We start from the raw sequence: 20,974 nt of genomic DNA on the forward strand, positions 1-20,974 counted from the left end.
AGTATTTAGTCAGCCACCGATTGTGCAAGTTCTCCCACTTAAAATGATGACAGAGGTCTGTCATTTTCATCATAGGTACACTTCAACTGTGAGAGACAGAATGTGGAAAAAAAATCTAGTAATTTAAATTATTTGTAAATTATGGTGCAAAATAAGTATTTGGTCAAATACAAAAATTCAACACAATACTTTGTAATATAACCTTTGTTGGCAGTAACAGAGGTCAAACGATTACTGTAGGTCTTTACCGGGTTTGCACGCACAGTAGCTGGTATTTTGGCCCATTCCACTATGCAGATCTTCTCGAGAGCAGTGATGTTTTGGGGCTGTTGCCGAGCAACACAGACTTTCAACTCCCTCCACAGATTTTCTATGGGGATGAGGTCTGAAGACTGGCTAGGCCACTCCAGGACTTTCAAATGCTTATTACGGAGCCACTCCTTCGTTGCCCGGGCGGTGTGTTTGGAAACATTGTCATGCTGGAAGACCCAGCCACGTTTCATCTTCAAAGCTCTCACTGATGGAAGGAGGTTTTGGCTCAAAATCTCACGATACATGACCCCATTCATTCTTTCCTTAACACGGATCAGTCATACTGTCCCCTTAGCAGAAAAACAGCCCCAAAGCATGATGTTTCCACCCCCATGCTTCACAGTAGGAATGGTGTTCTTGGGATGCAACTCAGTATTCTTCTTCCTCCAAACACGACGAGTTGAGTTTATACCAAAAAGTTCTATTTCGGTTTCATCTGACCACATGACATTTTTCCAATCCTCTGCTGTATCATCCATGTGCTCTCTGGCAACTTCAGATGGGCCTGGATATGCACTGGTTTAAGCAGGGGGACACGTCTGGCACTGCAGGATTTGATTACCTGTCGGCATAGTGTGTTACTGATAGTAACCTCTACTTTGGTCCCAGTTCTCTGTAGGTCGTTCACCAGGTCCCCCTGTGTGGTTGGTTCTGTGATTTTTGCTCACCGTTCTCATGATCATTTTGACCCCACGGGATGAGATCTTGCGTGGAGCCCCAGATTGAGGGAGATTATCAGTGGTCTTGTATGTCTTCCATTTTCTGACAATTGCTCCCACGGTTGATTTTTTCACACTAAGCTGCTTGCCTATTGTAGATTCACTCTTCCCAGTCTGGTGCAGGTCTACAATTCTTTTCCTGGTGTCCTTTGACAGCTGTTTGGTCTTGGCCATAGTGGAGTTTGGAGTCTGACTGTTTGAGACTGTGGACAGGTGTCTTTTATACAGATAACGAGTTCAAACAGGTTCCATTAATACAGGTAACGAGTGTAGGACAGAAGAGCTTCTTAAAGAAGAATTTACAGGTCTGTGAGAACCAGGGATCTTCCTTGTTTAAAGTGACCAAATACTTATTTTCCACCATAATTTACAAATAAATTCATTAAAATTCCTACAATGTGAATTCCCGGATGTTTTTTTCCCCCCCCATTCTGTCTCTCACAGTTGAAATTACAGACCTCTGTCATCATTTTAAGTAGGAGAACTTGCACAATCGTTGGCTGACTAAATACTCTTTTGCCCCACTGTATGTGGTGGGGAGAACTACAGAGTCGACAGGCTATGGAGTCACGACGGAGCGGGAAACACGTGTGATTGAGGTAATAAAAGTATCCACGTTATAAAGTACGGCTGGACTCAAGTATGTTATTCAGTAACGCGACATAGTGTCGGAAGTCCTGTAGTTAATGTGGAGTTCGAGCCAAGTGAAGAGAGTTTGTACGCGTCTGTGGAGAAAGAAGTCAAGGACAACATGAGCAAGGGGGACTGAGCCGCCGTAGCGCCTGCACGGCAACCCGACGCTCCGGTGGTTGCCCCGGGACTGTGCGCCACGTTCTACATCCAGCCACCGGAGTCCTTTTGACTTTTCAAATCCACAAGAGTGGGACCAACGGATCTGGAGATTTGAAAGATTTCGCCTGGCAAGTAACTTAAATTCAAGTTTCGAGGACAATCATCTACTGCTTATCTGAGGTCGGGTCACGGGGGCAGGGTTAGGGTTAGGGTTGGGTTTGGGGTTAGGATTAGGGTTAGGGGGTTAGGGTTGGGGTTAACCCAAGCCTAACCCTAAAATGTCATTACTCTCATGACATGTCCGATCCAGTCGCTTTGCACCTCAGGAAAACATCCATCCATCCATCCATCTTCTTCCGCTTATCCGAGGTCAGGTTGTGGGGGTAGTAGCCTAAGCAGGGAAGCCCAGACTTCCCTCTCCCCAGCCACTTCGTCTAGCTCTTCCCAGGGGATCGAGTTGAGTTGATATAAAAATGTATACATGGATGATACGGCAGAGGATTGGGAGAATGTCATGTGGTCAGATGAAACCAAAATAGAACTTTTTGGTATAAACTCAACCCGTCGTGTTTGGAGGAAGAAGAATACTGAGTTGCATCCCAAGAACACCAAACCTACTGTTAAGCATGGGGGTGGAAACATCATGCTTTGGGGCTGTTTTTCTGCTAAGGGGACAGGACGATTGATCCGTGTTAAGGAAAGAATGAATGGGGCCATGTATCGTGAGATTTTGAGCCAAAACCTCCTTCCATCAGTGAGAGCTTTGAATGGTTGACCAAATACTTATTTTCCACCATATTTTACAAATAAATTCTTTAAAATCCCTACAATGTGAATTCCCGGATTTTTTTCCCCACATTCTGTCTCTCACAGTTGAAATTACAGACCTCTGTCATCATTTTAAGTGGGAGAACTTGCACAATCGGTGGCTGACTAAATACTTTTTTGCCCCACTGTTGGCCCTGCGATGAGGTGGCGACTTGTCCAGGGTGTACCCCGCCTTCCGCCCGATTGTAGCTGAGATAGGCGCCAGCGCCCCCCGGGACTCCAAAAGGGAATAAGCGGTAGAAAATTGATGGATGGATGTATATACATGAGATTTTTTTTTGTTTTAATCTAATTATGATCACAATTTAAACTGGTGAATATGTAAATAATACTTTATTTTAATCAAAACTTGAATCTTTCTTTTTTCTTTGCTTGTCGAATTTTATTTAATTAATACGTAGAATTGACAGCAGTGAGGATAAACGACGAGTTCAAAGTTCTGATCTTCTTTTTTTTTTGGAGTACTATTGATTTCCCGGAGAGGACGGAGTTGTTTGCAGGTTCAAACGCGACATAAATAAATCCAATTTGTCAACACAACGTTCACGTGGTGACATTTCTAATAGTCACTTCTGCATAAAACACAAGTATATATATATATATATATATATATATTTTTTTTTTTTTTGCTTTAGTCTTTATTTTTTATATTTGGGGGTGGGAAATGGTCGAGAAGAACCACGCTGCACTTTGGACACGAGATAGTTCCTCACAAAGACCAGCAGGATTGTTGTGCTGTCAATCAGTGACATCCAGCTAGTACAAATAAAGCAAAAGCACTCAAGTATTTACCAGTGCTGCAAATTATCAGGAACTTCTATGTAGTACTTTTGGACACTCTGGAATATTTGCATTTTGGTGTATTGTAATATTTAAAAAATAGCAGGTGAGTAACAATAATATTATTATTTAATACGCTGTTATTGCTATATTTCACCTTCTATCGTTTCATGTTCAAGTTGTTGACTCTTTGCACTTGAAAATGTCTGGTTTCTACGTATTTTGGAGGACAAACAGTAACTGACATGAGGCGAAATTCTCAACCGCAGACCTGGCCAAATTAAGGCGGCCAATTAAGATTTTCAATCTGGCCCGTCGGATATTCCCAGATATATATTTTTTTTTTACAAACCCCGTTTCCATATGAGTTGGGGAAATTGTGTTAGATGTAAATATAAACGGAATACAATGATTTGCAAATCATTTTCAACCCATATTCAGTTGAATATGCTACAAAGACAACATATTTGATGTTTAAATTGATTGCAAATAATCATTAACTTTAGAATTTGATGCCAGCAACACGTGACAAAGAAGTTAGGAAAGGTGGCAATAAATACTGATAAAGTTGAGGAATGCTCATCAAACACTTATATGGAACATCCCACAGGTGTGCAGGCTAATTGGGAACAGGTGGGTGCCATGATTGGGTATAAAAGCAGCTTCCATGAAATGCTAAGTAATTCCCAAACAAGGATGGGGTGAGGGTCACCAATTTGTAAGCAAATTGTCGAACACTTTTAGGACAATATTTCTCAACGAGCTATTGCAAGGAATTTAGGGATGTTACCATCTACGGTCCGTAAAATCATCAAAAGGTTCAGAGAATCTGGAGATATCACTTCATGTAAGCGATGATATTACAGTCCTTCGATCAAATATCCTTTGCATCAAAAACCGACGTCAGTGTGTAAAGGATGTCACCACATGGGCTCAGGAACACTTCATAAACCACTTTCAGTAACTACAGTTGGTCGCTACATCTGTAAGTGCAAGTTAAAACACTACTATGCAAACCCAAACCCATTTATCAACAATATCCTGAAACGCTGCCGGCTTAGCTGGGCCCGAGCTCACCTAAGATGGACTGATGCAAAGTGGAAAAGTGTTCTGTGGTCTGACGAATCCACATTTCAAATAGTTTTTTGGAAACTGTGGATGTGGTGTCCTTCCGAACAAAGAGGAAAAAAACATCCAGGTTGTTCTAGGCCAGGGGTCGGCAACCAAACCCCGCTCACCTCAACCACGCATGGGGGGGGGTGTATATAACATAGTCAGGATGTTTCATGGATGCAAAGGATTCTGGGTATTTGTTGTGTTACTGTGAGGATTTTCTCCCGAAATGTGTTTGTCATTCTTTTGTGTGGGTTCACAATGTGGCGCATATTAGTAGGAGTGTTAAAGTTGTTTATATCACAACCGTCAGTGTACTCTGTGTCACCCAGTATGCCTTGCAATCTCATAGCATTCCGTGAATGGCGGGCGCGATGACGTTCAAGAGTACGTTAAGAGTAATATCATCACGGCATGCCCTTAATATTGTAGTCCGAGTGAAAATTGGAGAACGTTGACTCCAGGAGAGGCATTGAATTCCGGAATCTCCCCGCAACAATCTGGGGGGTCGGCAATTGTGCAGCTGAGCCGCATCAGAGTTGCCAAAGAGCCACATGCGGCTCCGGAGCCGCGGGTTGCCGAGCCCTGTTCTAGGCGCAAAGTTCAAAAGCCAGCATCTGTGATGGTATGAGGGTGCATTAGTGCCCAAGGCATGGGTAACTTACACATCTGTGAAGGCTCCATTAATGCTGAAAAGTCCTTACAGGTTTTGGAGCAACATATGTTGTCATCCGAGCAATGTTATCATGGACGCCCCTGCTTATTTCAGCAAAACAATGCCAAGCCACGTTTTACTACAGCGTGGCTTCGTAAAAAAAAAGAGTGCGGGTACTTTCGTGGCCCGCCTGCAGTCCAGACATGTCTCCCATCGAAAATGTGTGGCGCATTATGAAGCGTAAAATACGACCACAAGACCCTGGAATGTTGAACAACTAAAGCTGTACATCAAGCATGAATGGGAAAGAATTCCAGTTTCAAAGCTTCAACAATTACTTTCCTCAGTTCCCAAACGTTTATTGAGTGTTGTTAAAAGAAAAGGTGATGTAACACAGTGGTGAACATGCCCTTTCCCAACTACTTTGGCACGTGTTGCAGACATGAAATTCTAAGTTGATTATTATTTGTACAAAAAAAAAGTTTATGAGTTTGAACATCAAATATGTTGTCTTTGTAGTGCATTCAACTGAATATGGGTTGAAAAGGATTTGCAAATCATTGTATTTTGTTTATATTTACATCTAACACAATTTCCCAACTCATATGGAAACGGGGTTTGTATATCATGCTAGACCCACTCGACGTCCATTGCACGGGTCTCCTCTAGTGGGGGGGTCACCCACATCTGCGGTCCTCTCCAAGGTATCTCATTGTCATCCCACTAGGTTGAGTTTTTCCTTGTCCTGATGTGGGATCTGAACTGAGGATGTCATTGGGGCTTGTTCAGCCCTTTGAGACACCTGTGATTTAGGGCTATATAAATAAACATTGATCGACTGATTGAGACATCGGGGGCGGTACCTCTGGATTGGCAGACCGGGGTGGCGGTTCCTCTCTTTAAGAAGGGGGACCGGAGGGTGTGTTCCAACTATCGCGGGATCACACTCCTCAGCCTTCCCGGTAAGGTTTATTCAGGTGTACTGGAGAGGAGGCTACGCCGGATAGTCGAACCTCGGATTCAGGAGGAACAGTGTGGTTTTCGTCCTGGTCGTGGAACTGTGGACCAGCTCTATACTCTCGGCAGGGTTCTTGAGGGTGCATGGGAGTTTGCCCAACCAGTCTACATGTGCTTTGTGGACTTGGAGAAGGCATTCGACCGTGTACCCCGGGAAGTCCTGTGGGGAGTGCTCAGAGAGTATGGGGTATCGGACTGTCTTATTGTGGCGGTCCGTTCCCTGTACGATCAGTGCCAGAGCTTGGTCCGCATTGCCGGCAGTAAGTTGAACACATTTCCAGTGAGGGTTGGACTCCGCCAAGGCTGTCCTGTGTCACCGATTCTGTTCATAACTTTTATGGACAGAATTTCTAGGCGCAGTCAAGGCGTTGAGGGGTTCCGGTTTGGTGACCGCAGGATTAGGTCTCTGCTTTTTGCAGATGATGTGGTCCTGATGGCTTCATCTGACCGGGATCTTCATCTCTCACTGGATCGGTTTGCAGCCGAGTGTGAAGCGACCGGAATGAGAATCAGCACCTCCAAGTCCGAGTCCATGGTTCTCACCCGGAAAAGGGTGGAGTGCCATCTACGGATTGGGGAGGAGACCTTGTCCCAAGTGGAGGAGTTCAAGTACCTAGGAGTCTTGTTCACGAGTGGGGGAAGAGTGGATCGTGAGATCGACAGGCGGATCGGTGCGGCGTCTTCAGTAATGCGGACGTTGTATCGATCCGTTGTGGTGAAGAAGGAGCTGAGCCGGAAGGCAAAGCTCTCAATTTACCGGTCGATCTACGTTCCCATCCTCACCTATGGTCATGAGCTTTGGTTATGACCGAAAGGACAAGATCACGGGTACAAGCGGCCGAAATAAGTTTCCTCCGCCGTGTGGCGGGGTTCTCCCTTAGAGATAGGGTGAGAAGGTCTGCCATCCGGGAGGAGCTCAAAGTAAAGCCGCTGCTCCTCCACATCGAGAGGAGCCAGATGAGGTGGTTCGGGCATCTGGTCAGGATGCCACCCGAACGCCTCCCTAGGGAGGTGTTTCAGGCACGTCCGACAGGTAGGAGGCCATGGGGAAGACCCAGGACACGTTGGGAAGACTATGTCTCCCGGCTGGCCTGTGAACGCCTCGGGATCCCCCGGGAAGAGCTAGGCAAAGTGGCTTGGGAGAGGGAAGACTGGGTTTCCCTGCTTAGGCTGTTGCTCCCGCGACCCGACCTCGGATAAGCGGGAGAAGATGGATGGATGGATGGATGGATGACTGATTGATTGATCGACTGGAGACCAGATGGACGTTTTTTTTTGTTTTTTTTTCACGTTGCTCCGATGGACGGAGGGGGTCGGGGGTCTTAAATGGTGGCATTGTTGTGTGTGGACACGGATAAGGTTAGGTGTGATTTACCCTGGATACCCTTAGCCGGCTTAGTGTAAACAGGGTCTAAGTGTGGCGAAAAGCAGGTATAAATATCCCTCTGATTAATGCCCAGGAGCAGGTGAGCGTCCCGAACACTAATCAGAGGCAGGTGGAAATAATCAGCACCCATGGCAACCAAGAAAACACAAACCGGTGCTGAAACAGAACTAAGGGAGTCCAACTAAAATAAAACATGATCCGGGCAACGGATCAGGATATACCGACCTAACAATTCGCATGTTGGCCTCACAGTCATCAGGTTAAAGGTTCAAAACTCTGTTCGAACTGAATGTGTCATTTGCATGTTTGTTTCTTAGACTGCATAATTTTCCACTGAGCATTTTAATGAATTCTTAATTGCAGTCAAATCAGTCACTCTCTTCTACGTTTGATGACATTGTCGTTTTTTTGTGTCCTGACAGTAATCAAAGCTGGCGGATTCCGAAGATCAAATTAAATTTTGAAGACGTTTGCAGCAGCTTGAAGTCAACATTTTGTTCCAGGATTCGGGAAAAAACCCGGAAGTTGTCGTTGAATGAACAAAGACATTTGGAGGGGAAAAAAAATGATCGTCGGAGTTTTGCCGGCGTCTCTTCTTCTCCTTCTCTTGATTCTGCTGGGGTCATGTGACACGTGTCTGCCAAACGCCGACTCGGCGTACGCGTCCACCGGCGCCGTGTGTCGCCTCACCTACCCCGCAGCCGTCGTCTGTGAGTACGCCATTTTCTTCTCATCGTTTATCCATCCCAGCCACGGAGGATAAAAAGTTGTGATGGCATCTTTGTGCTTGGTTGACGCAGTGAACGAGAAAACCACCAAAGTGATCGAGGCGGCGTTCCAGCATGCCAGATATCCTGGCGTGAAGGCCGAGAAGTCGGTGCCCTTTTTGGGCGTGGTCTCATACGGCCTGGAAAAGTATTTACAAAACACTTGATATAAATACTCTAAATGTGATAAAACACACATAGCACCACTTCAAAGGTGTATTGAACTGAAACGACCCATTTGAGGAACAGGACTGAGAGTAACAGGGTTGAGTTTTAGCATAGAATGATCAAAAATAGGAAATATAACCCTTAATTGTGTGTTGGCGCCAAACAAATTATATTGTTAACAAAAAATATTTTAGAAAGTCAATCAATCCATCCATTTTTTTTTTTTACTGCTTGTCCGTGGTGAGGGGGCTGGAGCCTATCCCAGTTGCCACCTCATCAAAAGTCCCATCTTAAAACTCCTTTGTATACTCCAGCCTTTAAATAGACCCCCCTTTTTAGACCAGTTGATCTGCCGTTTCTTTTCTTTTCTGCTCTGCCCCCCTCTCGCTTGTGAAAAGGGAAAGGTCCGGTGGCCTTGGATGAAGTGCTGGCTGTACAGAGTTGGGAACCGGGGTGGACCGCTCGCCTGTGCATCGACAGGGGGCATCTCTGCGTTGCTGACCCGTCTCCGCTCGTAATGGTCTCCTGCTCGGCCCACTATGGACTAGACTCTCACTATTATGTTAGATCCACTGTAGAGTGGACTCTCACACTATTATGTTAGATCCACTATGGACTGTACTCTCACACTGTTATATTAAATCCACTATGGACTCGACTCCCACTATTATGTTAGATCCACTATGGACTGGACTCACTCACTATTATGTTAGATTCACTATGGACTGGACTCTCACACTATTATAATAGATCCACTATAGACTGTACTCTCACTATTATGTTACATCCACTATGGACTGGACTCTCACTATTATGTTAGATCCACTATGGACTGGACTCTCACTATTATGTTAGATCTACTATGGACTAGACTCTCACTATTATGTTAGATCCACTGTAGAGTGGACTCTCACACTATTATGTTAGATCCACTATGGACTGGACTCTCACACTATTATATTAGATCCACTATGGACTGGACTCACTCACTATTATGTTAGATCCACTATGGACCGTACTCTCACACTATTATGTTAGATCCACTATGGACTGTACTCTCACACTATTATATTATATCCACTATGGACTGGACTCACTCACTATTATGTTAGATCCACTATGGACTGTACTCTCACACCATTATGTTAGATCCACTATAGACTAGACTCTCACTATTGTGTTAGATTCACTCTGGACTGGACTCTCTCACTATTATGTTAGATCCACTATGGACTAGACTCTCACTATTATGTTAGATCCACTGTAGACTGGACTCTCACACTATTATGTTACATCCACTATGGACTGGACTCCCACTATTATGTTAGATCCACTATGGACTAGACTCTCACTATTATGTTGGATCCACTGTAGACTGGACTCTCACACTATTATGTTAGATCCACTATGGACTGGACTCTCACACTATTATGTTAGATCCACTATGGACCGTACTCTCACACTATTATGTTAGATCCACTATGGACTGTACTCTCACACTATTATATTATATCCACTATGGACTGGACTCACTCACTATTATGTTAGATTCACTATGGACTGTACTCTCACACTATTATGTTAGATCCACTATGGACTGTACTCTCACACTATTATATTAGATCCACTATGGACTGGACTCACTCACTATTATGTTAGATCCACTATGGACTGGACTCACTCACTATTATATTAGATCCACTATGGACTGGACTCACTCACTATTATGTTAGATTCACTATGGACTGTACTCTCACACTATTATGTTAGATCCACTATGGACTGTACTCTCACACTATTATATTAGATCCACTATGGACTGGACTCACTCACTATTATGTTAGATCCACTATGGACTGGACTCACTCACTATTATATTAGATCCACTATGGACTGGACTCACTCACTATTATGTTAGATCCACTATGGACTGGACTCACTCACTATTATGTTAGATTCACTATGGACTGTACTCTCACACCATTATGTTAGATCCACTATAGACTAGACTCTCACTATTGTGTTAGATCCACTATGGACTGTACTCTCACACTATTATATTAGATCCACTATGGACTGGACTCACTCACTATTATGTTAGATCCACTATGGACTGGACTCACTCACTATTATGTTAGATTCACTATGGACTGTACTCTCACACCATTATGTTAGATCCACTATAGACTAGACTCTCACTATTATGTTAGATCCACTGTAGACTGGACTCTCACACTATTATGTTTGATCCATTATGGAGTGTACTCTCACACTATTATGTTACATCCACTATGGACTGGACTCCCACTATTATGTTAGATCCACTATGGACTAGACTCTCACTATTATGTTAGATCCATTGTAGACTGGACTCTCACACTATTATATTAGATCCACTATGGACTGTACTCTCACACTATTATATTAGATCCACTATGGACTGGACTCACTCACTATTATGTTAGATCCACTATGGACTGTACTCTCACTATTATGTTGGATTCACTATAGACTAGATTCTCACTATTATGTTAGATTCACTCTGGACTGGACTCTCTCACTATTATGTTAGATCCACTATGGACTAGACTCTCACTATTATGTTAGATCCACCGTAGACTGGACTCTCACACTATTATGTTAGATCCACTATGGACTGGACTCTCACACTATTATGTTACATCCACTATGGACTGGACTCCCACTATTATGTTAGATCCACTATGGACTGTACTCTCACTATTATGTTACATCCACAATGGACTGGACTCTCACTATTGTGTTAGATCCATTATGGACTAGACTCTCACTATTATGTTAGATCCACTGTAGACTGGACTCTCACACTATTTTGTTAGATCCACTATGGACTGTACTCTCACTATTATGTTACATCCACAATGGACTGGACTCTCACTATTGTGTTAGATCCATTATGGACTAGACTCTCACTATTATGTTAGATCCACTGTAGAGTGGACTCTCACACTATTATGTTAGATCCACTATGGACTGTACTCTCACACTATTATATTAAATCCACTATGGACTCGACTCCCACTATTATGTTAGATCCACTATGGACTGGACTCACTCACTATTATGTTAGATTCACTATGGACTGGACTCTCACACTATTATAATAGATCCACTATAGACTGTACTCTCACTATTATGTTACATCCACTATGGACTGGACTCTCACTATTATGTTAGATCCACTATGGACTGGACTCTCACTATTATGTTAGATCTACTATGGACTAGACTCTCACTATTATGTTAGATCCACTGTAGAGTGGACTCTCACACTATTATGTTAGATCCACTATGGACTGGACTCTCACACTATTATATTTGATCCACTATGGACTGGACTCACTCACTATTATGTTAGATCCACTATGGACCGTACTCTCACACTATTATGTTAGATCCACTATGGACTGTACTCTCACACTATTATATTATATCCACTATGGACTGGACTCACTCACTATTATGTTAGATCCACTATGGACTGTACTCTCACACCATTATGTTAGATCCACTATAGACTAGACTCTCACTATTGTGTTAGATTCACTCTGGACTGGACTCTCTCACTATTATGTTAGATCCACTATGGACTAGACTCTCACTATTATGTTAGATCCACTGTAGACTGGACTCTCACACTATTATGTTACATCCACTATGGACTGGACTCCCACTATTATGTTAAATCCACTATGGACTAGACTCTCACTATTATGTTGGATCCACTGTAGACTGGACTCTCACACTATTATGTTAGATCCACTATGGACTGGACTCTCACACTATTATGTTAGATCCACTATGGACCGTACTCTCACACTATTATGTTAGATCCACTATGGACTGTACTCTCACACTATTATATTAGATCCACTATGGACTGGACTCACTCACTATTATGTTAGATCCACTATGGACTGGACTCACTCACTATTATGTTAGATCCACTATGGACTGTACTCTCACACTATTATATTATATCCACTATGGACTGTACTCACTCACTATTATGTTAGATCCACTATGGACTGTACTCTCACACTATTATATTATATCCACTATGGACTGGACTCACTCACTATTATGTTAGATTCACTATGGACTGTACTCTCACACCATTATGTTAGATCCACTATGGACTGGACTCTCACACTATTATGTTAGATCCACTATGGACCGTACTCTCACACTATTATGTTAGATCCACTATGGACTGTACTCTCACACTATTATATTAGATCCACTATGGACTGGACTCTCACACTATTATATTAGATCCACTATGGACTGGACTCACTCACTTTTATGTTAGATCCACTATGGACTGGACTCACTCACTATTATGTTAGATTCACTATGGACTGTACTCTCACACCATTATGTTAGATCCACTATAGACTAGACTCTCACTATTATGTTAGATCCACTGTAGACTGGACTCTCACACTATTATGTTTGATCCATTATGGAGTGTACTCTCACACTATTATGTTACATCCACTATGGACTAGACTCTCACTATTATGTTAGATCCACTGTAGACTGGACTCTCACACTATTATATTAGATCCACTATGGACTGTACTCTCACACTATTATATTAGATCCACTATGGACTGGACTCACTCACTATTATGTTAGATCCACTATGGACTGTACTCTCACTATTATGTTAGATTCACTATAGACTAGACTCTCACTATTATGTTAGATTCACTCTGGACTGGACTCTCTCACTATTATGTTAGATCCACTATGGACTAGACTCTCACTATTATGTTAGATCCACCGTAGACTGGACTCTCACACTATTATGTTAGATCCACTATGGACTGGACTCTCACACTATTATGTTACATCCACTATGGACTGGACTCCCACTATTATGTTAGATCCACTATGGACTAGACTCTCACTATTATGTTAGATCCACTATGGACTGTACTCTCACAGTATTATATTAGATCCACTATGGACTGGACTCACTCACTATTATGTTAGATCCACTATGGACTGGACTGTCAATATTATGTTAGATTCACTCTGGAGTGGACTCTCACACTATTATGTTAGATCCGCTATGGACTAGACTCTCAATATTATGTTAGATCCACTGTAGACTGGACTCTCACACTATTATGTTACATCCACTATGGACTGGACTCCCACTATTATGTTAGATCCACTATGGACTAGACTCTCACTATTATGTTAGATCCACTATTGACTAGACTCTCACTATTATGTTAGATCCACCGTAGACTGGACTCTCACACTATTATGTTTGATCCATTATGGACTGTACTCTCACACTATTATGTTACATCCACTATGGACTGGACTCCCACTATTATGTTAGATCCACTATGGACTAGACTCTCACTATTATGTTAGATCCACTGTAGACTGGACTCTCACACTATTATGTTAGATCCACTATGGACTGTACTCTCACACTATTATATTAAATCCACTATGGACTGGACTCTCACTATTATGTTAGATCCACTATGGACTGTACTCTCACACTATTATATTAAATCCACTATGGACTGTACTCTCACACTATTATATTAGATCCACTATGGACTGGACTCTCACACCATTATGTTAGATCCACAAAGGACTGGACTCTCACAGTATTATGTTAGATCCACTATGGACTGGACTTTCACAATATTATGCTAGACCCACTCAACATCCGTTGCATCCGGTTTCCCCTGGGGGTTGGAGTGTGGGGGGGTTGAGTTGGATATCTTGGACGAAGAGAGCAGTTAAGATTATGGTTAAGGACACACATTATTGTGGGTTTCCTGCCATCGTCTTCATCAAAAGAGGACAATTCTTATCTGCGAAAGAGAAAACCTCTGCCATTTTCAACTACTTGTTTTTCGGAGTGGTCAGCTTGAAGCGTCCCTCTGTCTCCGACTCCCTCGTCCCCATGTGACATGAGTGCGTGACTGTTATGATTTTGCTTCCTGGTTTCTTGCCACTGATTGGCCAATCCGTAATGTGTCGCGCTAACCTTAGCCAATTGTGACTCATCATACGAACACCAACCAATCAGCATGGATTTTCTCCTTATGTATGGATGCTGTCATTTATCCAGGTCATTGGATAACAAGAAACTAGTGAGCAAAATCGCATGCACACTCATGCCCTGCGATGAGGTGGCGACTTGTCCAGGGTGTACACCGCCTTCCGCCCGAATGCAGCTGAGATTGGCTCCAGCAACCCCCCGCAACCCAAGCGATAGAAAATGGATGGACAGATGGATGGCACGCACACTCATGACGCATAACAACGAAGGAGCCAGAGACAGAGGGACGCTTCAAGCTGATGACTCAAAAAAACAAACAAAAAAAACATTTAAAAATGGCAGAGTTTTTTGCTCCCACTGATTCGATTTTTCCATTAGGGATGAATATGACGTTGAGGAAACCCACAACAATGCGTGCCCTTTGCCATCATTTGACAAATGCATGCGTATAGAGTAAACAATACCCCAAACCTTATTTTTTTGTTGTTTACTATGAACACCAAAATCAGGTTTAAACACCAATGACATCTATTAAACAGGAATTAAACAGAGACTCTGCATTCCTTCCTCTTGTCCTCGGTTTTCCGTCAGTCATCAGATTCCAGCTGAAATTAAGAAAAGCAGTTACTCAATCAGGAGTTGGTTGCCATGGTCCTCTGGTTTCACTCACTCTTGCCGGATTCGTCAGACGTGTTGGAATATCAGGTTCAAACACTGATGACTTCTATTAAACAGGACAAGAAGCAAGGAATTAAACAGAGACTCACTGCACTCTGCATTCCTTCCTCTTGTCCTCGGTTTTCCATCAGTCATCAGATTCCAGCTGAATTGAAGAAAAGCAGTTACTCAATCAGGAGTTGGTTGCCATGGTCCTCTGGTTTCACTCACTCTTGCCGGAATCGTCAGACGTGTTGGAATATCAGGTTCAAACACTGATGACATCTATTAAACAAGACAAGAAGCAAAGAATCAAAGAGCAACAGAATTCAGTTTGGCTCAGTGAGGAGAAACGTATAACCATACACTTGTACGGTGTCATTACGCTCGGCCAAAAGATCGCACGCCTCCTTATTTTATTAGGACCGTCCCTGACAACATGGCAACAGCTTCTTCCAAAGGGACGGGGGTCGTAAACAGCCATCGCCTTTGATTACAGAACAGTTCAAAGGAAAAGGTTGGTTCAATAAAAATAAGAGTTCAAAAAGACTATACCTGCAGGGGGAGTCTAGTCCTGCTTCCTCTCCACTTTGTAGTTCTTGGGTCACGCCGGTCTTTTCCTGTTGATTACAATACATGACAGAAACAGAAACCCCTTCATGTTGCTTCCCCCCCTCCACAGTGGAGTTTTACAAGCCTTCTTCTTGGTAGCTTCAAAGACATGTTTTTGCTTCTCGCCGGGAACTCATTTCAACACAAAGTTTTTTATGATAACTTAGATAAAATTGTTCTAGCAATAACCGCTCTCTTCATCTAAGATGTAGAACATATATATTTAGGAATAAACCTTAAGGTGAATTGAGTTCATGAAAGGTTTTACTGTACATAACCATTACCATCCATCCATCCATTTTCTACCGCTTATTCCCTTTCGGGGTCGCGGGGGGCGCTGGCGCCTATCTCAGCTACAATCGGGCGGAAGGCGGGGTACACCCTAGACAAGTCGCCACCCCATCACAGATAACCATTACCAACTGTTCCCAAACTGTAGGCAGACTTCAGGATAGTTTAAGTTCAACTTTTAAATAGTCTTTAATAAATATGCATTCAATGTGCAGGACACTTTGGGTCATTAAAGAAAGATTTCAATTGATTTTTATCCTGCATGGATTCGTTTTATTTCCGAGGCAAAAGAAAGTGTGCCTTACAGTTGTGTTTTTCTCCCCTTCCTTTTAGTTTGGAGATTCACAACCTGACGATCGGTCGAAGCTCCTTTGATCTCCGTGCCGGTGAAGGCATCGCCATGGAGATAAGCAACGTTTCCGCCGCCTTCACCGGGACCATCCATTACGGATACGGCAGCTGGGTGTGAGCATGTCCGCAGAACTAACTCCATACTGTCCAAATGTTCGTTGGTCAATCCATCTTCTTCCGCTTATCCGAGGTCGGGTCGCTGGGGCAGCAGCCTAAGCAGGGAAGCCCAGACTCCCCTCTCCCCAGCCCCTTTGTCCAGCTCTTCCTGGGGGATCCCGAGGCGTTCCCAGGTCAGCCACGAGACATAGTCTTCCCAACGTGTCCTGGGTCTTCCCCGTGGCCTCCTACCGGTTGGACGTGCCCTAAACACCTCCCTAGGGAGACGTACGGGTGCCATCCTGACCAGATGCCCGAACCAACTCATCTGGATCCTCTCGATGCGGAGGAGCAATAGCGGCTTTACTTTGAGTTCCCCCCGGAGGGCAGAGATTCTCACCCTATCTCTAAGGGAGAGTCCCGCCACCCGGCGGAGGAAAGTCATTTCAGTCGCTTGTACCCGTGATCTTGTCGTTTCGGTCATAACCCAGAGCTCAGGACCAAAGGTAAGGATGGGAACGTAGATCGACCGGTAAATTGAGAGCTTTGCCTTCCGGCTCAGCTCCTTCTTTATCACAACGGATCGATACAGCGTCCGCATTACTGAAGGCGCCTGTCGACCTCCCAATCCACTCTTCCCTCACTCGTGAACAAGACTCCAAGGTACTTGAACTCCTCCACTTGGGGCAGGGTCTACTCCCCAACCCGGAGATGGCACTCCACCCTTTTCCGGGCGAGAACCATGGACTCGGACTTGGAGGTGCTGATTCTCATCCCAGTCGCTTCACTCTCGGCTGCGAACCGATCCAGTGAGAGCTGAAGATCCTGGACTGATGAAACCATCATTCTGGTCTACAGTGCATAGTGCCACTCAGCATTCACCGTCACGCAAATTCTACAAATATTTTTCGGAAAAAAACATGTTTTTTTCATTAGATTTTTGGCAGAAAGAACATCATATTCAACCTAGATGTTACAATAATTGTAGAAGTTGCTACCTAGACACGGCACAGGAGCCAAGCCTGCAGTTTTAACAAAGTTTTAACGTGCATAGATTTTATTCAAAAGTCTTTCTCCAGCAGAACATGACCTTTCAGTCACGTCCGTATCCTCTCTCCCTCCTGCTCCCGGCCGCCTACCGTTAAAGACGACAGATGGTTAGATTAACACGTACCACCTGGGAAATCTAATCACCTGTCAGCTGTGTCTCGCCGTCAGCACATGCCCCGTCCCCATCCGCCGGTGCTGGTCCTCAGCACCACAGACAGAGGCGGTGACCTTTGCTCCTGCAGGCAGACCTGGGCAAAAATTTTGACTCGGGGGCCACATTGACAGGGGAGCCTATGTGTATGTGTGTATAAATTATTCATACACATTTATTTAACTGTAAAAATTGGGGGTACAGTATGTGTGATTGGGTCTTTTTTTTTCAGAAACACTAATACCAAAACTCACAATGTCCGGAAAAAAAAAAAAGTTATGACTGACCACCTCAAAAAAAAAGGAATGGAATTTTATAGAGATGTCCGATAATTGCTTTTTTTGCCGATATCCCGATATTGTCTGAATCTTAGTTACCGATACCGATTCACACAGCTGTGGCATTAACACATTATTATGCCTAATTTTGTTGTGATGCATTAAACAATGTAACAAGGTTTTCCAAAATAAATGAACTCAAGTTATGGAAAAAAAAAATACCAACAAGTCACAAAGTGCATTTTTTTTTTTTTTTTACGTGCCTCAAAACAGCAGCTTGGAATTTGGGACATGTTCTTCCTGAGAGAGCATGAGGAGGTTGAGGTGGGCGGGGTATGGGGGGGTGTATATTGTAGCGTCCCGGAAGAGTTAGTGCTGCAAGGGTGTCCGGGTATTTGTTCTGTTGTGTTTATGTTGTGTTACGGTGCGGATGTTCTCCCGAAATGTGTTTGTCATTCTTGTTTGGTGTGGGTTCACAGTGTGGTGCATATTTGTAACAGTGTTAAAGTTGTTTATATATGGCCACGCTCAGTGTGACCTGTATGGCTGTTGACCAAGTATGCTTGTATTCACTTCTGTGTGTGAAAAGCCCTAGATATTATGTGACTGGACCGGCCCGCAAAGGCCGTGCCTTTAAGGTTTATTGGCGCTCTGTACTCCTCCCTACGTCCATCTACACAGTGGCGATTTAAAAAGTCATGAATTTTACTTTTTGAAACTGATACCGATAATTTTGCTACCGATAATATCCGATATTACATTATAAAGCATTTGTCGGCCGATAATATCGACAGTCCGATATAATCGGACATCTCTAATTTTAACGATTTGTTATTTGCTTTTGGCGGGTGTTGTCATAAAGTAACCAACAACTAATCTACTGTATTTTTGTGTGTATCGGCAACAGACATGAAATATTGAAATATTTGACGTTTTGTGTTTCAGTGTCAACGTTAACCAATCAATCAACTTTGAGATCGAGTCTCAGATTGACCTTGAAATCAATCCGAAACTTTGTGAGTATTTCTTCATTTTCTTTTATTAAGTTAACCCTTGTGTGGTGTTCGGGTCTGTGGGACCCGTTTTCATTTTTTATTAAAAAAAAAAATGAAGTGAAGGGAATTATATTTTTATATAGTGCTTTTTCTCTAGTGACTCAAAGCGCTTTACATAGTGAAACCCAATATCTAAGTTACATTCAAACCAGTGTGGGTAGTACTGGGAGCAGGTGGGTAAAGTGTCTTGCCCAAGGACACAACGGCAGTGACTAGGATGGCGGAAGCGGGAATCAAACCTGCAACCCTCAAGTTGCTGGCACGGCCACTCTACCAACCGAGCTAAACCGCCCCATGATACAATTAATTAATTTTTCAAACTGAGACTCACTGACTTTGGCTCATTTTCTGTGAAGAACATATATCAGATAACATATTTAATGACCACACACCATACACCCCCCTACACATTTCTATTACATATAAGATGTCCGGAAATTGATGTTCTGTGCACCACACGCAACCACTCCCCCACTATGTACCAGGTAACAGTTACCAGCCATGTAATGCACGCTCAACAAAACAGAAAGGGACAAGCGGTAGAAAATAGATGGATGGAACACACGACATCTCCGCTCCGGACAGGCCAACCTCCGAGGACAAAGCTACAAACAATAGGAAACCGGGGTTGCTGCTCCGCCGCTTTCAGTCTGTGGAACGGCCTCCCTGACCACTTGAGGGCACCACAGACTGTGAATGCTTTTAAAAAAGGCTTAAAAACCCTTCCCTTTTTAAACTGACTAATACAAGTGTAAAAATTGATGTTCTGTGTTCCACACACACACACACACACACACACACACACACTGCAGGCTTAGACATGAGGAGGACAGAGTGGAGGTACACAGAACATCAGAGGGTCAAATGTGTGAGAAAATGAGAGCAGACAGTGTTGACAAACAATGTTGCAACCTTGTGTGGGAACCGCAGGTGCAGAAACACAAAAGAAGAATCCCAGTGGGATGCAGAAACTGGCAGAGAAATTTACCGTGCAACGTTCATATTGTTGTTACTCAGCCAGTGTTTGTGGGTCTGATGGACCCGTTGCATTTTGTGGCTTTTAATGCCTCACAATCAAACACTTTTATGTTTAAATAGTGAACAGACCTTTATTAGGATAAGGTAAACATCTGTTCAGTATTTTAACGTAAAAGTGTTTGATTGTGAGGCATTAAAAGCCACAAAATGCAGGGGGTCTATCAGACCCACAAACGCTGGCTGACTAACAACAATATGAACACTACCCAAGGGTTAACTGATAAATACGTTTTTTTTTCACCAACATGTGCTTTGTTTTTTAATGTATCCTGTCAGACTGCGGAAAAGGCAAAGTAGCAGCAGACACTTCGTCTTGTTACTTAAACTTTGACAAACTACTTTTGCGCCTGCAGGGAGACCGAGAGTAAGTTCACAAACTTTCTATGTAAAGATAGTTTTTTAATTTCTTTATTCAGTCTTTACCTCTTTATCATTGGTGTGCCTGTGTGTGTGCTTGTATTCAGACCCAACTTGCTGAAGAGGCTCTTCACAGACTTCATCCTGTTCACTGTCAAACTCGTAGTCAAGGGGCAGGTAAAGCTCACACCCTTTACCTTCAATAATACACTTACTGCATATTTCGGACTATAAGCCGCACTTTATATCCTTTAATTTTCTCAAAAATCGAAAGTGCGCCAACCTGTTGCCTCTGGTGGATGGAATAATTCTGGTTGTGCTTACCGACCTCGAAGCAATTTTTATTTGGTACATGGTGTGATGATAAGTGCGACCAGTCAGTAGTCACACAAATACGTAAACAAAAGCAGTGAAAGATTAA

The 20,974-nt window shown here is 43.3% G+C and overlaps 1 protein-coding gene across 1 annotated transcript in view; it reads left to right on the forward strand.

The window, feature by feature from the left end:
• The first annotated feature begins 3,383 nt into the window (after nucleotides 1-3,383).
• The window catches only part of cetp (cholesteryl ester transfer protein, plasma), a 59,144-nt gene continuing 41,553 nt past the window's right edge, over nucleotides 3,384-20,974 (forward strand). Inside the window, exons 1-7 of the mRNA XM_061919902.1 lie at nucleotides 3,384-3,537; nucleotides 8,026-8,313; nucleotides 8,404-8,518; nucleotides 16,511-16,642; nucleotides 19,049-19,119; nucleotides 20,473-20,560; nucleotides 20,661-20,730. Coding sequence (XP_061775886.1) covers nucleotides 8,139-8,313; nucleotides 8,404-8,518; nucleotides 16,511-16,642; nucleotides 19,049-19,119; nucleotides 20,473-20,560; nucleotides 20,661-20,730 — 651 coding nt within the window. The 5' untranslated portion in view covers nucleotides 3,384-3,537; nucleotides 8,026-8,138. The remainder of the gene's footprint in view (nucleotides 3,538-8,025; nucleotides 8,314-8,403; nucleotides 8,519-16,510; nucleotides 16,643-19,048; nucleotides 19,120-20,472; nucleotides 20,561-20,660; nucleotides 20,731-20,974) is intronic.

The sequence above is a fragment of the Nerophis ophidion genome, linkage group LG14 (genome assembly GCF_033978795.1).
Source record: "Nerophis ophidion isolate RoL-2023_Sa linkage group LG14, RoL_Noph_v1.0, whole genome shotgun sequence".
Classification (NCBI taxonomy): Eukaryota; Metazoa; Chordata; class Actinopteri; order Syngnathiformes; family Syngnathidae; genus Nerophis; species Nerophis ophidion.